The sequence below is a fragment of the Metopolophium dirhodum genome, chromosome 1, assembly GCF_019925205.1.
Source record: "Metopolophium dirhodum isolate CAU chromosome 1, ASM1992520v1, whole genome shotgun sequence".
Lineage (NCBI taxonomy): Eukaryota > Metazoa > Arthropoda > Insecta > Hemiptera > Aphididae > Metopolophium > Metopolophium dirhodum.
In genome coordinates this window covers 32,034,970-32,055,845 of record NC_083560.1, presented here as the reverse complement: position 1 = coordinate 32,055,845, position 20,876 = coordinate 32,034,970, and the positions used below count along the sequence as shown (strand labels likewise).

The 20,876-nt window shown below is 28.7% G+C and overlaps 2 protein-coding genes across 2 annotated transcripts; one reads left to right on the top strand and one right to left on the bottom strand.

The window, feature by feature from the left end:
• Positions 1–5,803: 5,803 nt before the first annotated feature.
• Positions 5,804–9,057, bottom strand: LOC132953261 (endoplasmic reticulum lectin 1-like). The gene is made up of 9 exons (XM_061025785.1): positions 8,911–9,057; positions 7,842–8,009; positions 7,644–7,779; positions 7,215–7,479; positions 6,981–7,107; positions 6,832–6,882; positions 6,554–6,700; positions 6,230–6,475; positions 5,804–6,163 (listed from the first exon to the last, which is right to left on the bottom strand). The coding sequence occupies exons 1-9, from the start codon at positions 9,055–9,057 to the stop codon at positions 5,843–5,845; spliced, it is 1,608 nt and encodes a 535-aa protein (XP_060881768.1). The 3' UTR covers positions 5,804–5,842.
• An 8,932-nt stretch (positions 9,058–17,989) lies between these two features.
• LOC132934234 (uncharacterized) lies at positions 17,990–20,671 on the top strand. Its single transcript, XM_061000516.1, has 7 exons — positions 17,990–18,139; positions 18,232–18,360; positions 18,429–18,555; positions 19,183–19,298; positions 19,434–19,685; positions 19,895–20,040; positions 20,404–20,671. The coding sequence occupies exons 1-7, from the start codon at positions 17,990–17,992 to the stop codon at positions 20,669–20,671; spliced, it is 1,188 nt and encodes a 395-aa protein (XP_060856499.1).
• The last annotated feature ends 205 nt before the right edge of the window (positions 20,672–20,876 follow it).

Sequence of the window (20,876 nt, the reverse complement as noted above, 5' to 3'; positions counted from 1 at the left end):
CTGGACACATGAATTATAGGACGGTAGAATACGATGCGCGCGCATTTAATACTGTTGCACGATTGTACAACGTTGCCAAATTTAATAACACGATAATATAAAATCTAATATAAATGTGTTTCAACGTAATGTTGAATTTCCTTTTCCTACCTAGTACCTACACAAGTGCAGGCGCGTAATTTCACTAAAATTCAGAGGGTGTAAATAACTATAATCAGTTAAGTTACACTCTCTACAAAATGGGTCGCTTCGTTCGCAAGTAATTTATTTACCACTTTAAACTCAATTCCAGTTTCTCGATCTAAATTGTATACATAATTTACTATCATCAATTTATATGAACTAGGACCTAAGTAAATTGTATTCTATGTTAATTTAATTTGTATTCGTTAATAGGCTGCAAACCAAGTAAATAACATTTTAGGAAGTACGACAAATTGAATTCTTTGAATCTTAAAATATTTGATATATTATTATAAACGTGTCTTTTTTTCTCAACGCCTTTTAGGACCATTAGGTATAATTATTATATGCTTATTTGTTAAAATATGCAAACCGCATGCACTAACGTCGAAATATTTACATTAGTAACGTCTAGTCAGCTAGGTTTAGATTTTAGATTAAATAAAAATAACAATACAAAATGATAAATTAATAATATTTTTAAATTGTCATTCAATACAATAATATAACTATTAAAAAATTATATTTATTGGTTGCCGTGCAATGAAGTACACTGGATCATTTGGTACAGAGATAGGTTAGATATTATCTTTATATTTTCATATTTCTTCATCATATCTTATCTTATCTATCTTTCCGTGGGTTTTAAAGCTATTATAATAATGCTTATTGGTTGCCATTGTCTTTAAATTGTTGTTATGGTAACCGTTATAAATCGTGACGGATTTTCGTTTAATGTCCCGTGTGTCACGACCTTGAAAATTTACTCCTCTCGTGCGTATAGAAAAGTTTCACTTCAAAAATAATATAAAAAAAATAACAAAACTAACAAAATAACAAAACCACTACATGAGAAATCGATTTGCTTGTAGACATTTTTTTTTGATAAAGGTAGACAAACTTATGACTAAACTAATACATTTATGTCAACATCTATATTATAAATGCTTATAAAAAAAAACATGCCTATGGATCTTTATTATTTATCAACTACTATCATAAACAGTTATAAGGAATCTTGTATTAAATTTGTAATCTTCATGATCCAACAAATAACATTTTATTGAAATTGATAGAATAAAAATTTTATAAATGTTTATAATAAACTCAAAACGAGGCTAAATATTTTGAAAATTTGGTCTTGTACTACGTACGGGACCCCTCTACTCCGCTCCTACACATAGTTAGAATATACGAATATCTAATGTACTAGGATAACACATAGATGGTTGGGATGATGTCAGCGTAGTGCACAAGACCCTGGGAGAGCAACATTATAATTGTTATCAACAGATTCAGCATCCGCCAACGGCCAGATGATAGAACCCGAGCCGGTAAGAATATCTGCGGGAACTCCGCGACGCGCAATAGATTCTATGAATTAGATCTTGGACTATGATAACACGGCCTTGGGTATACGCACTTATTATAACGATACCCCACATCGACCAAATGCACATCTGCAACCCTGAGTCATAAGTCAGTGTTCGCACTACGAAATAGTCAACCATCTAGTTATGGAAGGCCCCACGGACTGTGAGAACCACCGACGCAGTCCGCCAGGGATCTAGTAAAGGGAGGGGATAAGACTATATAGGAGCCCTGGGAGCGGCCCATTATTCAGACGTGATCTTGCCACCTTACGTACGCACTCCTGTACCTCTTCGATTATGGTAATCACTATTTTCTCGTTGGACTTAGATTATTTTCGATATTTTCGGACTTGGAGAATATTCGAGCAATCGCTATTTTCTAAGACACCAGTATTCGTCGTTAATTCGAATAGCTAACCAGTATAAATTTAACTTGTCTTTTTTACAATTTTTAATAAATAATTCATCGAGCTACAAATTGTTGATCATTTGACGCTTTTTAACCTATCCTGTCCCCTTCTCCTAAAAGATGGGTGCACGCAACACATGTATAGAATATTATAAAAAAAAAACATTTGATGAAAATTTCAAGTATTTACGGATAATATTTTTTGAATAACAACAAAATAAGAAAATTATTGATTGTAAAAAATTAATTTGCCTTGTCGGTAATTTTTTTTTTTGTTGTTAAACGTAAGATAACCGAAGGGGGATCATGTATTACATTTTCAAAGCTTAGATATAAAAAGAAACATTTTTGTGAATTTCTAACTTGAAATTATTTAAACATGTTAGCGATTTTGTTGAATGTTGTCAAATTTTTAACCTCATACGCTCATAAAAAAATATTGCGTATTTAAAATCGATTGATTTTATCGATGATTAAACACAAAATATATATAATTGCATGAGTGCCCGTTGCCAATACGTAGATAGTAGATACATATTGTTGACCGACGTAGTAACGAGGCCAATTCAACGCGGCTACACTAGAGAATAGAGATGGGGATTTTACCGGTAAAATGTACGTAAATTATCGTTAAATTGATAAATTTCTCCAGTCCCGACTCCTGAGTCCTGAGCATATTGTTCACAGAAAATCTAATTGTATTAACTAATATAATAACTAATAATTAATATATATGTCCTAACTCTGTAACCAATACAGTGTTTATAGAGTGTCCATGTTTTTCTTAATAATGTAATTATTAATTAACATGTGCTTTTGTGTACCGATTACACTATTAATTTGTGAACATTGTTTTTTATAATATTATAAGTTAAAAATCAATGTAGTAATTAGACATCTGCTTATAATATTTAGGTGTATACAAAATATTTTTTTTTTATAGACCACTGAAAAAAGGATGGATGAAAAACCTCCAATAAGTTATACGTAAGTATAAATTTCAAATTTGTCAGCAAATTACATTTCATATAAATACTTCTAAGATATAAGTACCAAGTTGATATACGATGCCTAATTAATATTTATGTTTATATTATGGTTGTCTCAAACTTATGGCTTTTTGATAAAGGACGATACTGGACATCATACAAGTAATGATAGTTCATACATGTGCAATGTACATGTATCATAAATATTTTTTTTATTATTGCGTAAATAATTAAATTATATGTACAATCCGTTAACAATATTTATATACTTAGTTATTCTATAGTTCTATACTTACATATCTGTGTTCTAACTTATACCCACCTACCCCCATAGAATATTAGAACTAAGTCATGGGGGCACCCCCCCTCCCATCAAACAAATTTTTAATCTAAAAAATATTTTTACAAGTTATAATATTTACTGCATTATGTTTACATTATAGCATTATTTCATATTTTAACATATTACAATTAGGTTCATCTCCAGAACAAGCTTCCTAAAAATAAAAACCAAGTTATTATCTCTTAAAACGATAATCACAGTCACTGATTTAGTTAAATAAGCTTTTAGCTAGGTGCATCATACTGATACCATTCAGTAAAAATTAGAACTATGACATTTTTTTCTTATACCGATGTAAATATATGTATATTATTTGGTTAATGGTTATACAATATCTTTTTTAGTACTGTACTATATTAATATGTTAAGTAAAATATTAATAATTGCTTTAGTTTCAATACCAATATCATTTTCATATGATACTTACAATATTCTAATATAGGTACATAGATAATATTATATTTATATTGCCACTACCTATTCAAGTAATTTATTTTACTGATAGTAAAACAATGTGCTGAATTAAATTTTGCTTCAAACATTGCATTATAGAACTTTTTTGTATGTATAAAATATAATAATATAAGTAAAAGTTATAAGTCGTCACGTATAATGTTTTTGAATTATAACAAAATAATGAATATCGTTAATCTTCGTTCAAACATCTAATTTCGTCTAAGTTTCAACTTAAAATTACTATGAAAAAACTGTGCTTATATATTTTTTAGATTTTTTTGTTACAGTCCCAGATAGCAAAATCATAATATAATAATGTGATTATGACATTTCACTTCTAATGAGTAATATTATTAGAATTACCCACTTATGAGAAATCTGGTTTTAACATTATTAAGTAGTATATTAATACTACATTATTAATACTAATTGTTTTATCACTTGTAAAATAAAAATAGTAAATGTACTGTATTATCAGAGGTTTTTGACTTTTCCACAATACCATTGTTTATAAATACTAGAATTTAATTTTTAATGAAAACACTATTAATTAAATTATTAGTTAGTTATTGGCTATATCTAAAGTCACCACATAGTACACACTGCACGCTACTACACACTAGGAAGTCATCTTTTTTATATTTGTATATTTGTACAATATATTATTATACTTAGGATTACGATTACCCACCAATTTTAGGGGGTACACCCACCCCCTAAAATAGGTGTGGCGGTCGCCACACTTAATACATGGTTTCGGCGCCACTGTCTGTGTTCATAGTAAGTCTGATACTATTCGATACACCATACACATGTGTTTTCTTGAATGATCGTTTTATACCAATGTATGTATCGTTACACTCAAATTTGTTTAAGAATAACATGTATAAGAGATATACACTTATACTCAAGGCTGGGCAAGTTAGTGATTTTTTTTTAATTCAGTTTAGTTAAGTTAATATGCACTAATATCAAAAAGTTAAAAGTTAAAAGTTAATAGGTTAACTCAGTTATGTTAAAAGTTAATACATACTTTTTGTTAACTTTTTATGAAGTTAAGAAAAAGTTAATTTGTTTATACAACGCTATAGCGTACTTAATTTATTTCCAACACAAAACTAAATTATAGGATATAGTGTTTATACTTCATACTGCAGTATTTCCAATTTTCCATATAAGTTGGATTCGAATGATATACATTTTTAACTTCAAACAATTTACGATACATATTTTTTGACATGAAAACAAAATAGACTGAAATAGTGAAATATTATAAAATAAAAACAAAATAAATTAACTTAACTTACTTCTTAAAATGAAAAATTAACTCGTTAATTTCATGTTAATTAAGCAAGAAATTTAGTAAGTTAACAGTTAAGTTAATGAAAAGCCAAATGTAACTAGTTAAGTTAAAAAGTTAAAATAAAATTAACTTTCTAACTCGTTAATGCCCAGCCTTGCTTATACTATATAGAAATCTGTGGAAGGTGGATAATTAAGTTAGCTCTATATAGCAAATATTACTATGTGTTAGCTATAAGACAATGCCAAGAATGATCAGATATAATGCCCGAGCGGTATGATGATTTGAATCCAGAAAAACGTTGATAATTTAACCATAAACACTGTTATCAACATTTCAATAGTTTATTTTTTTTTTGGGAACGAGTGGAGGGAAGAGCACACCCTGGATCCGCTCTTGGTACAACTCAAGTATTAAAAAAAGTTTAACATTTTAGAAACGTGCCACTAAAATGTTGAATACTTGAAAAGAAAAAGCGTTCCGGTCGATAAAATGATACATTTCTAATACTGCATAATGTACAATTTTATTTATTCCTGTTGTAAAATAATATATACATATAGTTAATCATTCTACAAAAATTAAAAATTAAGAAAGTGTAAGTATCGACCCTCCACTTGACAAGCATTTTTAGTTGAGTTGTAGTATCATGTACCATAGATTAAATAACACTAGTTCAAGTAAAAGTGCAAAACTATAATGTATTTGGATTATGGACCCATTGCATTTGGCAGTAAATAAATAATAAACAAAATATATAAACAAACAATAATAATGTGCAGTGCTTTATAACTCAATTTTCATCATTTTCTTTTTATCATTAGATACTTCAGTTTTTTGTTCAACAGATAGAATTGTATCATTTTCTTTAGAATATTGCTCTGTTTTATCTAACATTTGTGTTTGAAATGGAGTATTCATTTTTATGTTTTCTTTGTCATAAAGTGGTTTTATGTTGAACATTCCATATTCATCCATTGGCCCATTAATTATTTCACATAGTGACGATGATTCTATTATCAAGATGTATTTACATGTTTTTGGCTCTAACAAATAAAGCACTACTGATTCTTCATTATATCGACCATTTACACATTTATACCGTACCTGAAAAAAATTTAGGGATTATGATGACAGCTGAATAGTTAATACTTAATAATATTTATTAATTACCTCAGTCTCTCGTTTATCACCAGTTTTTTGACAGACAGATCCTGAAGAGTAAAAATGAGATACAACTCTTATCTTGTCAAAAGCATCAAGTTTAGCTTTTTTCTGTGGATTCTGAGATACCCACTTTATATGTTCATCTATATTTAACATTCCTAAAATAACAATTTCATCCGGTTTTCCTTTTTCTTTGTGCACTTGTCGTATGTATTTATTGTAACATATTTCATATTTCCACCACCCAGAACCCTATAATAATTAATAAATATGCATTATTACTATTGAGAACATTGGAAAATGTTTTTTTTAATACTGTTTTTTGCTTACTCCATCTAAACATAAATCTCCATTCACATATTCTTTAATTTCATTGTTTGGTGTTCTGGAGTGCGTAAATAAAGAATTTTCTTTTGACAAATGTAATTCTGATTCTTTATTTGGTTGTATTTTAACCTGTATTTTGGTTTCTCCGTTCTTGAAAAATAAATAATTAATAATATATAAGAAAAAATTATTATTTTAATGTCCTATTTTATAAATAAAACTCAAAATGAAAAATAATCAAGAAAAAAATGGAAGATAATTTAAAAAATAAAATACTAAACCTTATCTATTGAAACACCAAATATGTAGTTTTCCTTTTTATTGAGAGAATCCTTTAAAAATAATAAAATAATAAATAATAAATAAAACATGCAACTGGTAAGCAAACTGTACAAAATATATACTAAAAATAAAATAAGTTAAGACTTACACTTAGCATATTTATTTGCTTTTTAAATTTAGATGTATCAGATTGAAGAACTTTCAAGTTGTGGGGCTTACTCATTGAATCACCAATTGGAAGGCAATCAATATTTAGTTCATCACTGATTGGTGGCCTATTTAAATTATTAAAAATTAACTTAACGTAATAGCACAGAAACATTAGTTTTACATAAATAATATTGAATATATTATTTATTAATTTTGAATAATGAATACTAACTGGTACCAAGGATGTGTGCATAACAATGATGTTAAAATGATTACTTCATATTGGCATGTGGATGTTTCTTTTACTGAAAACAAATTATGTTCACGTTGAGGATAACAGACATACAAGACATTGGTTTGTCTTGGTCGGCCACTAAGGTCACAAACTGTGCCGTTGGACATTTTCATTTTAAAATAGGGTAAGTTTACACCATAAACTTTTCTTGTCATTGTTGGTCCTGGATGATTTAAATTTGCTAATCTTTTCAGTTCCTCCTCTGTAAAACCACATAATTTAATGAAGGAACTTATCACAATATGCGTGACTAAAGATTGGTTATTTTTACACAAATTTCCTATTATTTATACTTTATTCTGGTAATACCATTTTCTGATTAATTTGTCTCAAATTAATTTCAAATTATTTTGTACATAAGTTTACCTAATTTAAGACCATCAAACATATTCCATTTTCCTATGAAGTACTCTTCCTCTTTTTGTTCCTTCCCCTCAAGATCGTTGTGATATTGACGGACATGCTGCCCATGGCATACCTCATAATTCCAATAAGTATCAACCTGTTAATAAAAAAAATGCAATTCAAATATTTTATATGGTAGTTATAGAATATATCTCTTACTCTATAAGAGCAAGCTTGTTTTGTGAATAATGGTGATAACAGTTCCAATGGGCTAGGTCCATTATAAGTTGTGTCAGATTCTTTATTTACTTCATCTTGCTTTGGTAAGAAACATTGATATGATTCACCAATAGCTGTTATTACATTTAACGTGTTTTCGTCTTGTTCCTGAAAAATGAACCATAAGTTATTGTCATCAAGTGTTAACAAGTCAGGTCACTGGTCCTATGAATTAAAACTAAGGTGCATGGTGCCAATGTTATTTTGTCTATAAAAATACACAGTATGGGAATAATAATCCTGTCCTGTAGAATTAATCAAAATTTGACAATTTATTTTTTATTAATGGAGGGTAATATTCTACAGATCACATTGAACTTTGTGTTTCAATATTTTAATTTCAAACTTTATAATAGGTATTTAAAAATAAAACTATTTTAAGCTATTTTTACAATTTTTTTTTTATTTTAAACAAAAAAAATATCAGACTTTAAGGGGTCTGTAGGAAGTCTTCTTCTTTCAGGTCAAAAAATATTTATCAAAATCCTACAATTCTACAATCCTTAAATCCTCAAGGCCCGAGAGTTTACTTTTAAAGTAATTTTTATTGTTATAATACACCGTATCCACCCTTCCTAAATAGGTACCAGGCAGTAGATTAGTTGAAAAGTATTACAATAAATATTAAGGTGGCAACTTTAATATAAAATATGATTTTAAAATTGTATAGAATTGAGGAAAAATTTAAATATTGGAACCGGGCAGCTTAACTCAAAAATAATATTTGGAATTGTATGTGTGGTGTTAGTCTTGCACATTTTTTTTTTAAATTTCTATGATTTCAGTATTGTTCTCTGAAATTAAGTCATTGTACAGGATAGGTAGACCATAGGTATGTCACAAAAATTAAAATTTTGCTGGGTGGTTAGACATCAATCAAGAAGTGAGTAGTATGTTTTCCAATAAAATTTATATTTATATTGTTTATTCTTAATTAGAACTGTGCATTACTAAAATATTTATTTAAAAATAATTATTTATTTCGAAGTTTCAAATGTTTAAAACTTACCTTCACCAATCGGTCAGTGACATCTTTACCTGGCCAGTTTATTTTGTACAGTATAGTGTCATCGAATCCATTAAACTCTTGCGAATAGCAAAAGTTTAACGAAAAAACAATAAGCAATTTCGAATAAATGCTGTATGACAATATCATAATATTATAATATAGTTCAAGATGAATTAATTTAAATAACAATGGTCAAAAATTCAAATGTAAATATATTCAAATAATGTTTTTTACTGACGTTCGATTTATAGACTTCATCATTGAATAATATTATACAACACAGATGGCAAATTGGCAACCACAAAAACACAGCAAAAATTTGTAAAAACAATTAACTGAATAAACATTATTCATTAAACCAATATGCAGTCGAATTTTGACCAACGATACGTCAATAATACAATATGGATTATGGGTATCTATAGAAACACTATGGTGATAACGATAAGCTTTATTCTTTATTGCTTTATTGTATGTAATCACGATTTAAGATATACAGGTTGCGTATCGAACTCCAATAATTTGACCGGTGAACTAACTATCTGAAACAGCTGTTCCCAGTACTACTAGCGCACCCTGAAGCAGATAACCATGGTAAGTGGTTATGTGGTTATGATATAATATATTTATTTAACATATTTAAACCACGACGAGCGCTAGTGAAACTGGGCCCCTCAGCTGTTTCAGATAGTTGGTTCACCAGTCACCATAAAGCACTATTCGTTATAGGCCGATGTTTAACCTGTATATCTTAAATCGTGTATGTACACAATATTATTATCATTAAACACCATGGACCAAGATAGATTCACTCAAGACCACGATTTAAGATATAATATACCTATCTTAAATCGTGCTCAGGACTCAACTACTCAAGATGCATTGAATAATATATTGATATAATATATTGAATTGTATATTTGTATCCATAGAACAATAATTAATAAAGATACCTAATAATATGCGTATATGCATAACTTTATATTTTATAGGTCTACTATGATTGTATCAATACACCTCGGATCTTATAGCACAGAATAGATTTAATTTAATCTATTCTGTGCTTGTAGTATATATTGTATGCCTTGGAGTTGGATACACTACTTTTTACAGAAATTATATCTCTTAACCAAGATTTACGATTATAGATATTACATTTTTAATCGTGATACCAACAGTTCTGACGTGCTGTAGCCAGAAAATTGTTTATGGGGTGAGATACTGAGGTGTGAGAACTGAGGAGCACTTCATTTTTCACTAATTTTTGTTACAATCACGAATTTATATGTCTATTAATACTATTCTACTATGTATCTCAATTCATGGTATGATTTAAGAAATACTTAAATCGTGATTTGTGATTACAATTCAGGCCTACTTATCAACTACCTATTACTTTATGACCACTTTGTTCATAAACAGTAAAGAGTAAACTATGTGTAAACACACGGCGTGTACTTTTTTCTTTTGATAGTACAACTCTGTAACTAACTGTATTATACACTTAACATAAAAATATTTTATTCAAATATTATTTATCAACACTGATAAAATATTTTGTATTCAACCTAAAAGTCCAGTGTAATTAAAGACTAAAGAATAAAAGTTCGGTTAAAAATCCAATATTTATTTTGTAATTGCGTAATAGCATTGATTATAAATACTAGAATTTATTTACAATCAATGGTAATAGGTACGCAGGTAGGTACCTACTAATTTAATGGCGTGGTGAACCTTTATAAACAATGATGCCCAGCATATATTATTTCAGTACCCATTATTTATCCCATGAATATAATAAATAGTATAGGTATATAATTATTATGCGACTGTAAATATTTTAATTTTTGTTTTATGTTATTGGTACCATAATGTATTCAACCACCGCAAACTCCCAAAAAAAATTTCACCATGACGCCATTACACCCTGTTTCCAACGCCTCTAGGTACTATAATTTTTTTAAATTAACATTAATTTGTATTTTACGTTGCTTGAATATCTGCTTATATGGCTATATGCCTACCTAAATGCAATAAGCTTTTATATGTCTATATACATCATTGCATGAACATAAAAAGTAATATAATATTATGATCAATACAAAAAATCATATAAAAAAAATCTTCGAAAAATAATATAAATTTATAAGAATATGTTTAATCAACTAATTGATATTGTAGTTTATAATTTTTAATTTTATGTATTTGGGTAGGTAGGCACATAATATTATCTACAAAATATCTAAATTATCACTATATTAATATAGGATACAGCACGATTGCAAGAACTACTGCCCACCTACTGGCTACTATCAGTCCATGGCACACAGCTTAGGTAGGTAGGTATAGTAATAATAAAAAAAACATTATAATATATTAGAAAGGTAATTTTAAATACCATTGATTATACAGAGTGTATCTTATGTCATTGTACGTGGGGTTTTTTAACGATTATGGATCGATGGCATGGAATTTCGCTAAAACAAAAAAAGACGTGTATCTTTATTTTTAACAGGCAACTTTTTTATAATAATTTCAAAATTTTTAAACACGCAGGTGTACCAATATCAATATCAACTTAATTTTTTCAAAGGCAACTACTATATATCTTAATGGATTCTGGTAAAGCTTTTTTTTTCTGAACATTTCGATAGTCATATCATCAATTTTGGTTCGCTAGTTTATTAACTATGGCCTACTTAAGTTTAGTAAAATCTGCATTAATACTTTTAATTGGAATAGTTGGTATAGGTTTAATTTACAAGAGATAAATAATTTTTTCTTATAGCTACCTTTTTATACACTCAAGTAGTTTAATCTAATGAGTAATGACACTCTCGCTCAAAAAAAAAAAAAACAAAATTGTTTGCAAACAAAGTTCATTACCTATTTTTATTTTAACATACAATCATCAAAATCAGTATTATTATTTTAATTTTTTATTATAGGTAATCGTAATTAATTACTTCAGAGTTACTTTTCTTACAATATCATACATTTGGATTCTTTATTAGGTGGCTAAAGTAATAATGGTAAATTGGTAAATGGTATTCGATTGTTGACATTAATGTCTTAGGTATGTATGGAGGTTAAATAAAATTGTGTAATGAAAAAAGTGCAATGTTTTGTGGTGCTCTTCTCGTAGTGGTATAATTAATAAACTTGAAATTTGAAACATATAGGTTCCCTATATTGGTAGGTATCGCATGTAAAGTATGAATTTTTCTTAGTTGAAATTCATAACCCTTCTTATTTTTAGTCTTAGACATTTACATTTTATTCGTACTTTTCCTATCATAAATTCTTATCATACTTTTCTTACAATAGCATTAATTCGGATTCTTTACTAGGTGGCTAAGGACTAAGGTATTACCTAAAGGTATTTGATTCTTATTATAATAACATTGGAAATTTGTAATTAACTCAGATTAAAATTATGCCTAAGTTAGGTACAAACCTACATTGACATTGACTATTTATCTAAATATCTTGCAAATAGTTTATTTTAAATCACGATTATTAAATATTTCTTAAAAAATTTCAACTGCTAAATTCATACTTAGCATGCGATACCTACCAATATAGGGAACTTATGGTTCAAATTTCAAGTTATAAAAGTAAGTTATAAAAAAAATGTATTTAGCTCTTGTAAATTAAACCTATACCAACTATTCCAATTAAAAGTATTAATGTAGATTTTACTAAACTTTAGTAGGCCATAGTTAATAAACTAGCAAACCAAAATTGATGATTTGACTATCAAAATGTTCAGAAAAAAAAAGCTTTACCAGAATCCATTAAAAAATATAGTAGTTGCCTTTGAAAAAATTAAGTTGATATTGATATTGGTACACCTGCGTGTTTAAAAATTTTAAAATTATTAGAAAAAAATTGCCTGTTAAAAATAAAGAAACACGTCTTTTTTTGTTTTAGCGAAATCCATAATCGATCCATAATCGTTAAAAAACCCCGTGTACAATGACATAAGATACACTCTGTATAATCTATGGTATTTAACATTACCTTCCTAATATAAATATATACCTTATAAATATATATATACCTTATATATACCTTCCTAATATATTATAATGTTTTTTTTATTATTACTATACCTACCTAAGCCTGTATAAATAGCCTTTGTAAAATTCAACGCACAGTAGGTATCTATCAATAAATATTTAAATAAGACATACAAGTAATAACATCATTATAGTGCATTATCTAGTAAGTAAAAAGTAAAATACCTATATAATAATATAATTACACTAAAATGTAAAATTGTTTGCAAATGTCATATAATACGTCTATCTATACTATTTATAGTATTGTTAATAGACTTTTAAAAATATTTTCATCATGTGAGTACGTTACCTACGTTACTTTTAGATTCTGAGTGGAACGATGAATGTGTTGATATTTGATTTTACAATGATGTGAGTTTTTAGATTCTGAGCAAAGCAAGGAAGCTAGTGGTCTTACAATGGTGTTTATTTTTTTTTTCCTGGGTACAAAATTTATACCAGAAAGAGTGCTTTTATTTCAACATATAGTATCTTATATTTTAGAAAATTGGATCAAGATGGTACTCTATATGACTCAAACTTTGTTAAATGTATTATTTAATATTTGGTGTATGCCGTATGGTGTTCAAAACTTATCTTAACTTTTACTTTGCCCAGAATAAAAATTCTGATTCGCAGCAGTATATTATCAGGTAGGCAATCTATCTGTGGTAGATCGCAGACCCCGTGCTGTTTGTAGGTAAGTGTATAATTTAGCTCTAGAGTATCAAAGTTATACCAAGTTTGTCGCTTTTACTTAATTCCACCTACGGTTAGGTATTATAATATTGATCAACTCAAAGGCTATAATAAATAATAAAACTATAAAAAATCCAGACTGATAAGCCATCTCCGCTCAGAATCGTTTTTCTTATATAATGATATTTTATCATTGAATTCAAGTTTAATACAATCCATTACACATTGACCCACTTGTAACCTACTATGCAGCAGAATGACATCCAATTACCTAAGAACTTTATACATAGTTTTTACTAACAAAAGTGGTACTAAAACCTTCAGCAGACTGTCAGGTATAACAGTAAAAAATTTCAGCCAAATCGGTTCAGTAGTTTTCTCGTTTAGCTCGGTCGTAGAAAATCCCTTACAATTTTATATAGTAGTATAGATTATCTAAAACTTTCGGAATCGTAATTAAATTTAATCGATTTTTAATTTTTCTCGAATATCCTAACCCATAGTTTTTGTTATACATTATAAACTCGTAACTTATTTTAATTAAGTGGAAAATAACACGCGTTACCCCATAGAAGTTATTTTTCAAAGTTAATAATAATTTAAATTTAATACATTAACACAATGCAATTTCTATAGCGTTACTCTGTAGTATAACTAGAATATCGATTGTCCGTGGCAAAATAATCCAGTGGGTCCTTGAAAAAAACCACATTGTAACAATGCATGTCAACTATAGGTAAATTTAAACGATAAGACACTTAAAATTAGTACTAAATGATTCTAGTGAATCTTAAAGAATATAATATTTAACTTAATACTCGATGTGCGTATATTACAATATTAGTCTTAAATTCTAAAACTTCTGCCCCGTTTGATGAATTGTATTATCATTATTACGCATCTATAATATATTCAAATGCAATGTTCATCGTTCAGAATAGGGCAATTTGAAATAGTTAATCGATAAACTTCGTGTACCTATAGAGAAATGCAATACAATAGCACCAGTCTTTGAAAAGTATTTGGAATAAATACTCGAATACTTACGAAAAATAGTATTCCGAATATGTATTCGAATACTTGATAAATATAATATTCTGAATAAAGTATTTGGAATACTATAAAAGTATTCAGAATACTTAAAAATATTTTTGATAAACATATGAAACGATACCAGTTATAATTTTGATATTGTATGATATTAATATCTAATTACTGATTCCAAATTTCCAACTCATAAAATATACATTTTGTACCATTTTAAAATTCAAAACTATTTTACAAAAAATGTATGGATATCAAACAATATTGTTCGTATATCAAAAATTATAAGTGGATAAATACAGTCAATGGAGGGCTTGCCAGAATACTTGACCAGCAACGATTTAATCTACTTCAAGTACGCGCCAATAACAACTACTGACGTAGAAAAAAGTTTCTTCCGATACAAAAACTTGTTGTGCGATAACAGACGGATCATTCGGTTTTGAAAACTTAAAAAAATCATTTGTAGTGAATGCAATAATGTAAGCAATATTCATAATTAATTTTTATTATTATTATGTAGGTATTAATATATTTGATTTTATTGATTATAATTCAATTTTTTATAATTAAATTATTTGCAATAATGCAATCAATTTAGTGTGTTTTTTAATGCAATAACTTCACAACCCTACTTATTACATATTATTAATACGGTAGATAAGTTGAATTAATATTATAAAATTACAAAAAAATAACTAAAATTGTTATTCTTGGACTCTTGGTTATTTAATATGTAATTTCGTAACATAAAATAACTATAAAAAAACGCTTGCCAAGTCAGGGATCGACATGTACTTAACTTTCTTGGTTTTTAATTTTTAGAAATTTATTAACTGATATCACAACCAAGTGGTATAACAATTTGAATCCAGAAAAACAGCCCCACAAAATATCATTTTCATTTTCATTTAGTGAGATAGATCTCCGAAACTGGAGAGCGGATTTCGTTGTTTGGGGTCTTGTTAGATTCACATTGGTTAGGAGAAGTGCAGTGTAGATTTCCATAACTTTATCTTTAATAGTTAATTCACTACAGAACATTAAAAAAATAAAACAAATTTTATTGGGTGTTTTTTGATGTTTTTCAGTTTTAGAGCTTTCTAGTGAATTAACAATTGAAGATAAAGTTTTGAAAATCTTCACTGCACTTCTCCTAGTCAATGTGAATCTAACCTTAAACAACAAAATCCAAAAGATTTTGGAAATCTACCTCACTAAATGAAAATCTAGCAAAAAATAACTCTTTTTTTAACTCCTATTTAACACAAATTCTTGAAATTTTCAAAATTCAGACTTATTTCATTTTAATAACTATACTTACTTGATTAAAAATCAAGAAAGTAAAACCTATGTTTTTTATATTTTTAAGATTTTTGGGTTACATAATAACCTATTTACGTGGAACCTTGTCTTACATTTTCAATCCTTAACTATAAAGGTTGAATATTTTATAAATTGTTAACTCTCAAATCATTTTTCAGTTTTAAATTTGATAAATTTATATACATTAGTTTTCAGTTTACAGTAATTTCCTAGTAGTTTTTAAAAGCACCGTGAAAAACAAAAGAAAAATTAAGGAAAAACGGTAATTATTACGCAAAATCTGTTTTCGAGAGAATCGATTTTGGTTTTTGTTGTAACTCTAAAACAAATGAACATATATACATGAAATTTTCCCTGGTTGTTTATATTTCCATTTTCTATACACGATACAATTTTTAAAATATTTTGATTTGTTTTGAACTGTTTAGGAACACTTTCACTTTTCAATTTTATTAGTATTTTTTTCTATGGATGTCAATAAAACTTTATTTGTTGGGCAAAAAAGCTTGAAAATTTAATTCAAGGCTCCTATTATATAGTTACAATGATATTTGAAAAATATCAAAAATCCTTAGTCACAGTTTTTATTTATAAGCCTTTAAAGTTCAAATCTTGACCAAATACTGAAAAATCACGAAAATTAGCAAACTATTTTGAGTTGAGAATTTATAAACATTTTTCTTTTTAAAATGTAATACAAGATATCTTATATGATTATCTACCTTTATCAAAAAAAAAATGTGTATAAGAAAATCAAATTTAATTTTTATGAGGGTTTGAAGTTCATATTTTTACAATATTGGGTATTCACTCTATTTCTCATGTAGCGGTTTTGTTATTTTATTGTTATTCAAAAACGAATAACTGTAGAAACATGAAAAATTTATTGAATGTTTATATTTTCATTTTCTATATAGGTACCATCAAATTTTGAAAATATTTTGACTTTTTTGAGCTGTTTACGACTAAATACGACAATTTTTTTTAGTTTTTTTCTTTAAATATCAATAAAATTTTGTTTGTTTGGTAAAAAAGCGTGGAAATTTAATACAAGGCTTCTTAAGCTATCCATAACTCATTAGATGATTTTTATACATTGGAATGAACGAACTTTCTCTTTTAACGTCTTTTTATAATGATTTAGGTTTGGTTATGTAAACACAGTTTAATTTTCAATATTCTGATTTTGAGAAATATACATTTCACCTAAAATGTGTGTAGTATTAAAATATTTTCATACAGTAAAATAAACTTACTATATTATATCGATATTTTATATACCTACCGGTAAATGAGAGGTTGACGTCTCCAAGTTTCTTAAAAAGCTTATCGCAAACACTACACTTTTAAACATTTTTAATGATGGCTAATAAACACTCGACTAAGAACAATAGTTATACATCCGCCGGAGCTTGAAGAATAGTGAGTAAAATCGGCTCTCTCGTATAGATATACTTATATATATCCCGGATGCCTAAGGCGTTGGTTAGGTTATCACCACATTCTGATATATACTAGCTTGCGTAATCGCCCATCGAGGCAACTACGCGGTTTTACTGTACTTCCAAGTATTGTCAAAAACATATTCTTTCCTATATAGTACGCTGATAAAATAAAAATGAATAAATAATAATAGTTTTTTTTTTTTAAAAATTGTATTGGATTACACAAGGGTCAGGCGCCATTATATTTTTTATATTATTTTGTAAAAGAAATATCGGAAATATTTAAAAAAAATAAGTATATGGCTTGATAGAATATAATATTATACCGATGATAATCTACACATTCGGTCGTTCAGGTAACTCAAAAAAACATTCTCATATTGTTATTCGATTTATTTTGTACTTGAAAAACATAATTTGTATCTCTCACGATTATTTTGAATATTATTATAATCTCATACGAATTAAACTTTACAAGTCTTTTTTTACAATACAGTTACGATGTTCAAAAACGCTATACGCCTGACTTCGACTGGATTGAAAAGTATGCAAGGTCCATCACGTGTATGTAGCTCATCGTTGATCAACGGTAATACATTTTCACTAATGGGTGAAAGCGTTCGACAGTTTGCCATCCAAAACACCATGAACGTAAGTCATATCACTTTGGTCGACGTATATTCGTCTGCCAGTGAAAATTCAATTTTAATTCTTCGCAAATTATTTTAAATCCTTTTATTTAGGGGCAATGTAAGCCACCTGTGACCTGTGCTATAGAGGTGCCCTGTACCAACTTACCACCTATGGCGATTAACGGGTTCGGCCGCATAGGTAAATGCGTTCTCAGGATGGCTCTTCACGAAGACGTGAACGTAAGTCGTATCTCACGTCGTTTGTACTTAGTAAATTGTTTTAAACCCTCTTCCCTCGTCATCCACAGGTGGTCGCAATCAACGAGCCGGGTGCCAAAATAGAGGACATCGCCCGCTCGTTAAAATACGACACAGTGCATGGGACGTTTGCCGGAAACGTTACCGTAAAGGGTGATAACTGTCTGGACATCGACGGTAATCGACTAATAATATTTATAATTATAGAGATATGATTTATGAGCACAAAAAATCAAAATTGTAAAATGCGCTCACAAAAAACACATTTATTGTAAAAAAAAAACATGAAACGACTAACTTTTAATTTATTCAACATTTTTAAATGTTAAATAATCTATAATTATTATGCACTTGAAATATTTACTTTTTGCGCTCACATCGACGATTCACGGCTATAGTATTTTGAGATTTGAAGGTAAGCAAAAGTCGACCTTGATAGTTTTTATTATAATATTTATGCCTGTTGACCGCGAAATAACTTATTGAATCACGCAAAATTGTAGTATAATTTTGTTATGAATCAAAATTCAACGTGCATTGCTTAGGTATCATAATACATTTAAAGTACCTAATACCTAAGTCAGAGAATTACACAAAATATTTCAAACATTCTGTTAAGATTGTAAAATATGTTACACAAACGGTAGAATGTATAAAAATACAATAGTATGCGCTAAAATATATGTGTTTTGTTAACAACTTTAATGTATAATGCAATTTCGTAAAATATTGTTGCGATTATAAATCGAATACGAATATAACGGTAAACAATGTCTTGTGTCTTACACGTGGTGGCTCCGATAGGCAAAACCGTGCGGGTATATAATGAAAAGGACCCCGAAAAGATCAAATGGAAAGAATTGCAGGTTGAATACGTTATAGACTCGACCGGAAAATTCACAGAAGTTGAAACAGCTAAGGTATTTACTATGAAATACGTTTTACGAGGGATATTTCTATATTTCTTTAGATAATATTGTATGAATTATGACCGTGCCCCCGCTCAATTGACTATAGAATATAATATTATGACATACAACAACAAACATTTTTAGAAACACTTGGCGGCGGGAGTCAAAAAAGTTATTATCAGCGCTCCGAGCAAAGACGCGCCGATGTTTGTAAGAGGCGTCAACTTCGACAAGTATAAAAAAGATATGACTGTGGTGTCGAACGCATCGTGTACAACCAATTGTGCGGCGCCATTGATAAACATCATCAACCAAAAATATGGTGTTGAGAACTGTCTACTGACGACTGTTCACGCTGTGACTTCCTCACAGCATGTCCACGATGGAGTTAAGCACGTGAGGAGCTACTTTTTTAAGGCTTTAAATAACAATATGTATTTTTGTAAGCTATTTTATTTTATGTACCTACATACTGCGTGTTAAAAGACCATTTTGTTGTCAAGAATCACGATTAAAGTTATAAACCAAAAAAATTTATTACCTACTCGCCCTCTTATAATAAATAATTAACGCGTTGTAATAATGGTTGTGATATTGAATTTCAGTGGTCGGCCTTAGGAAACATAGTACACAGCACAACAGGCGCCGCAAAAGCCGTGGGTATCGTCGTACCGGAGCTTAAAGGAAAAGTGACTGGTGACTCGATAAGAGTGCCCGTTCTCGACGTTTCACTGCTAAAACTCTATATAACGTAACGTATAATATATTTTTGTTATATCGCATAATAATAATATGGTAAGTACAGTAGTCAAAGTAAACTTTGAAATTCTGAATTTAGTGGCTAAAAATATTACATTATAATGAGATAGTTAGACGGCAATGCGTGTTGTAATGTTGATACAAATATAAATAATAAAATAATGAAAATTATGAGTGAAGGATTCTCCAGGTGTATTTATATAATAAGTAATTACCTACCATACTATGCATCGCAAATTATAAAAATATAGATGGATACTTTACGTCAGAAAAAACTTATGTGTTTACTTAGCCAAAAATCATTTCCTAATTGTTTTTTTTCTAGTTGATTCAAACTTGTCCTTTATATTTACAGAGTTAAGAAACCAGTGAAACTAGAAGAATTGATGTGTCCAAAGCTCTGGGAGTGTGAAGTGATATCCTATTTCAATGATAAACGGGTCAGCTCCTCATTCATTGGCAGTTATTGTTCGGCAATAGTTGACTTACGCCAGATATCAGTTATGGGTGACAAATTCATGACAATCGGTGCGTGGTATGACAACGAGATGGGATATTCAAAAAGACTGTTGGACCTGTACAATCACATGGTCAAAGTGGACAAAGAAAAACCGGCATGCTGATTCGATTAAATTCTATCGTCAAAAGCCACCTATTGTCCAAAGTACATAATATATATATACGCATATATTAGTTAATTATATTTGAAATTATAAATGTAACACATTTTCCAGACACCGAATAATTAAAATAAATATATATAAAAATTATGTAGGTACTGAATATCATCCTAGGTTGAGGTATAAACGATAGCTATTCTAGAAATAT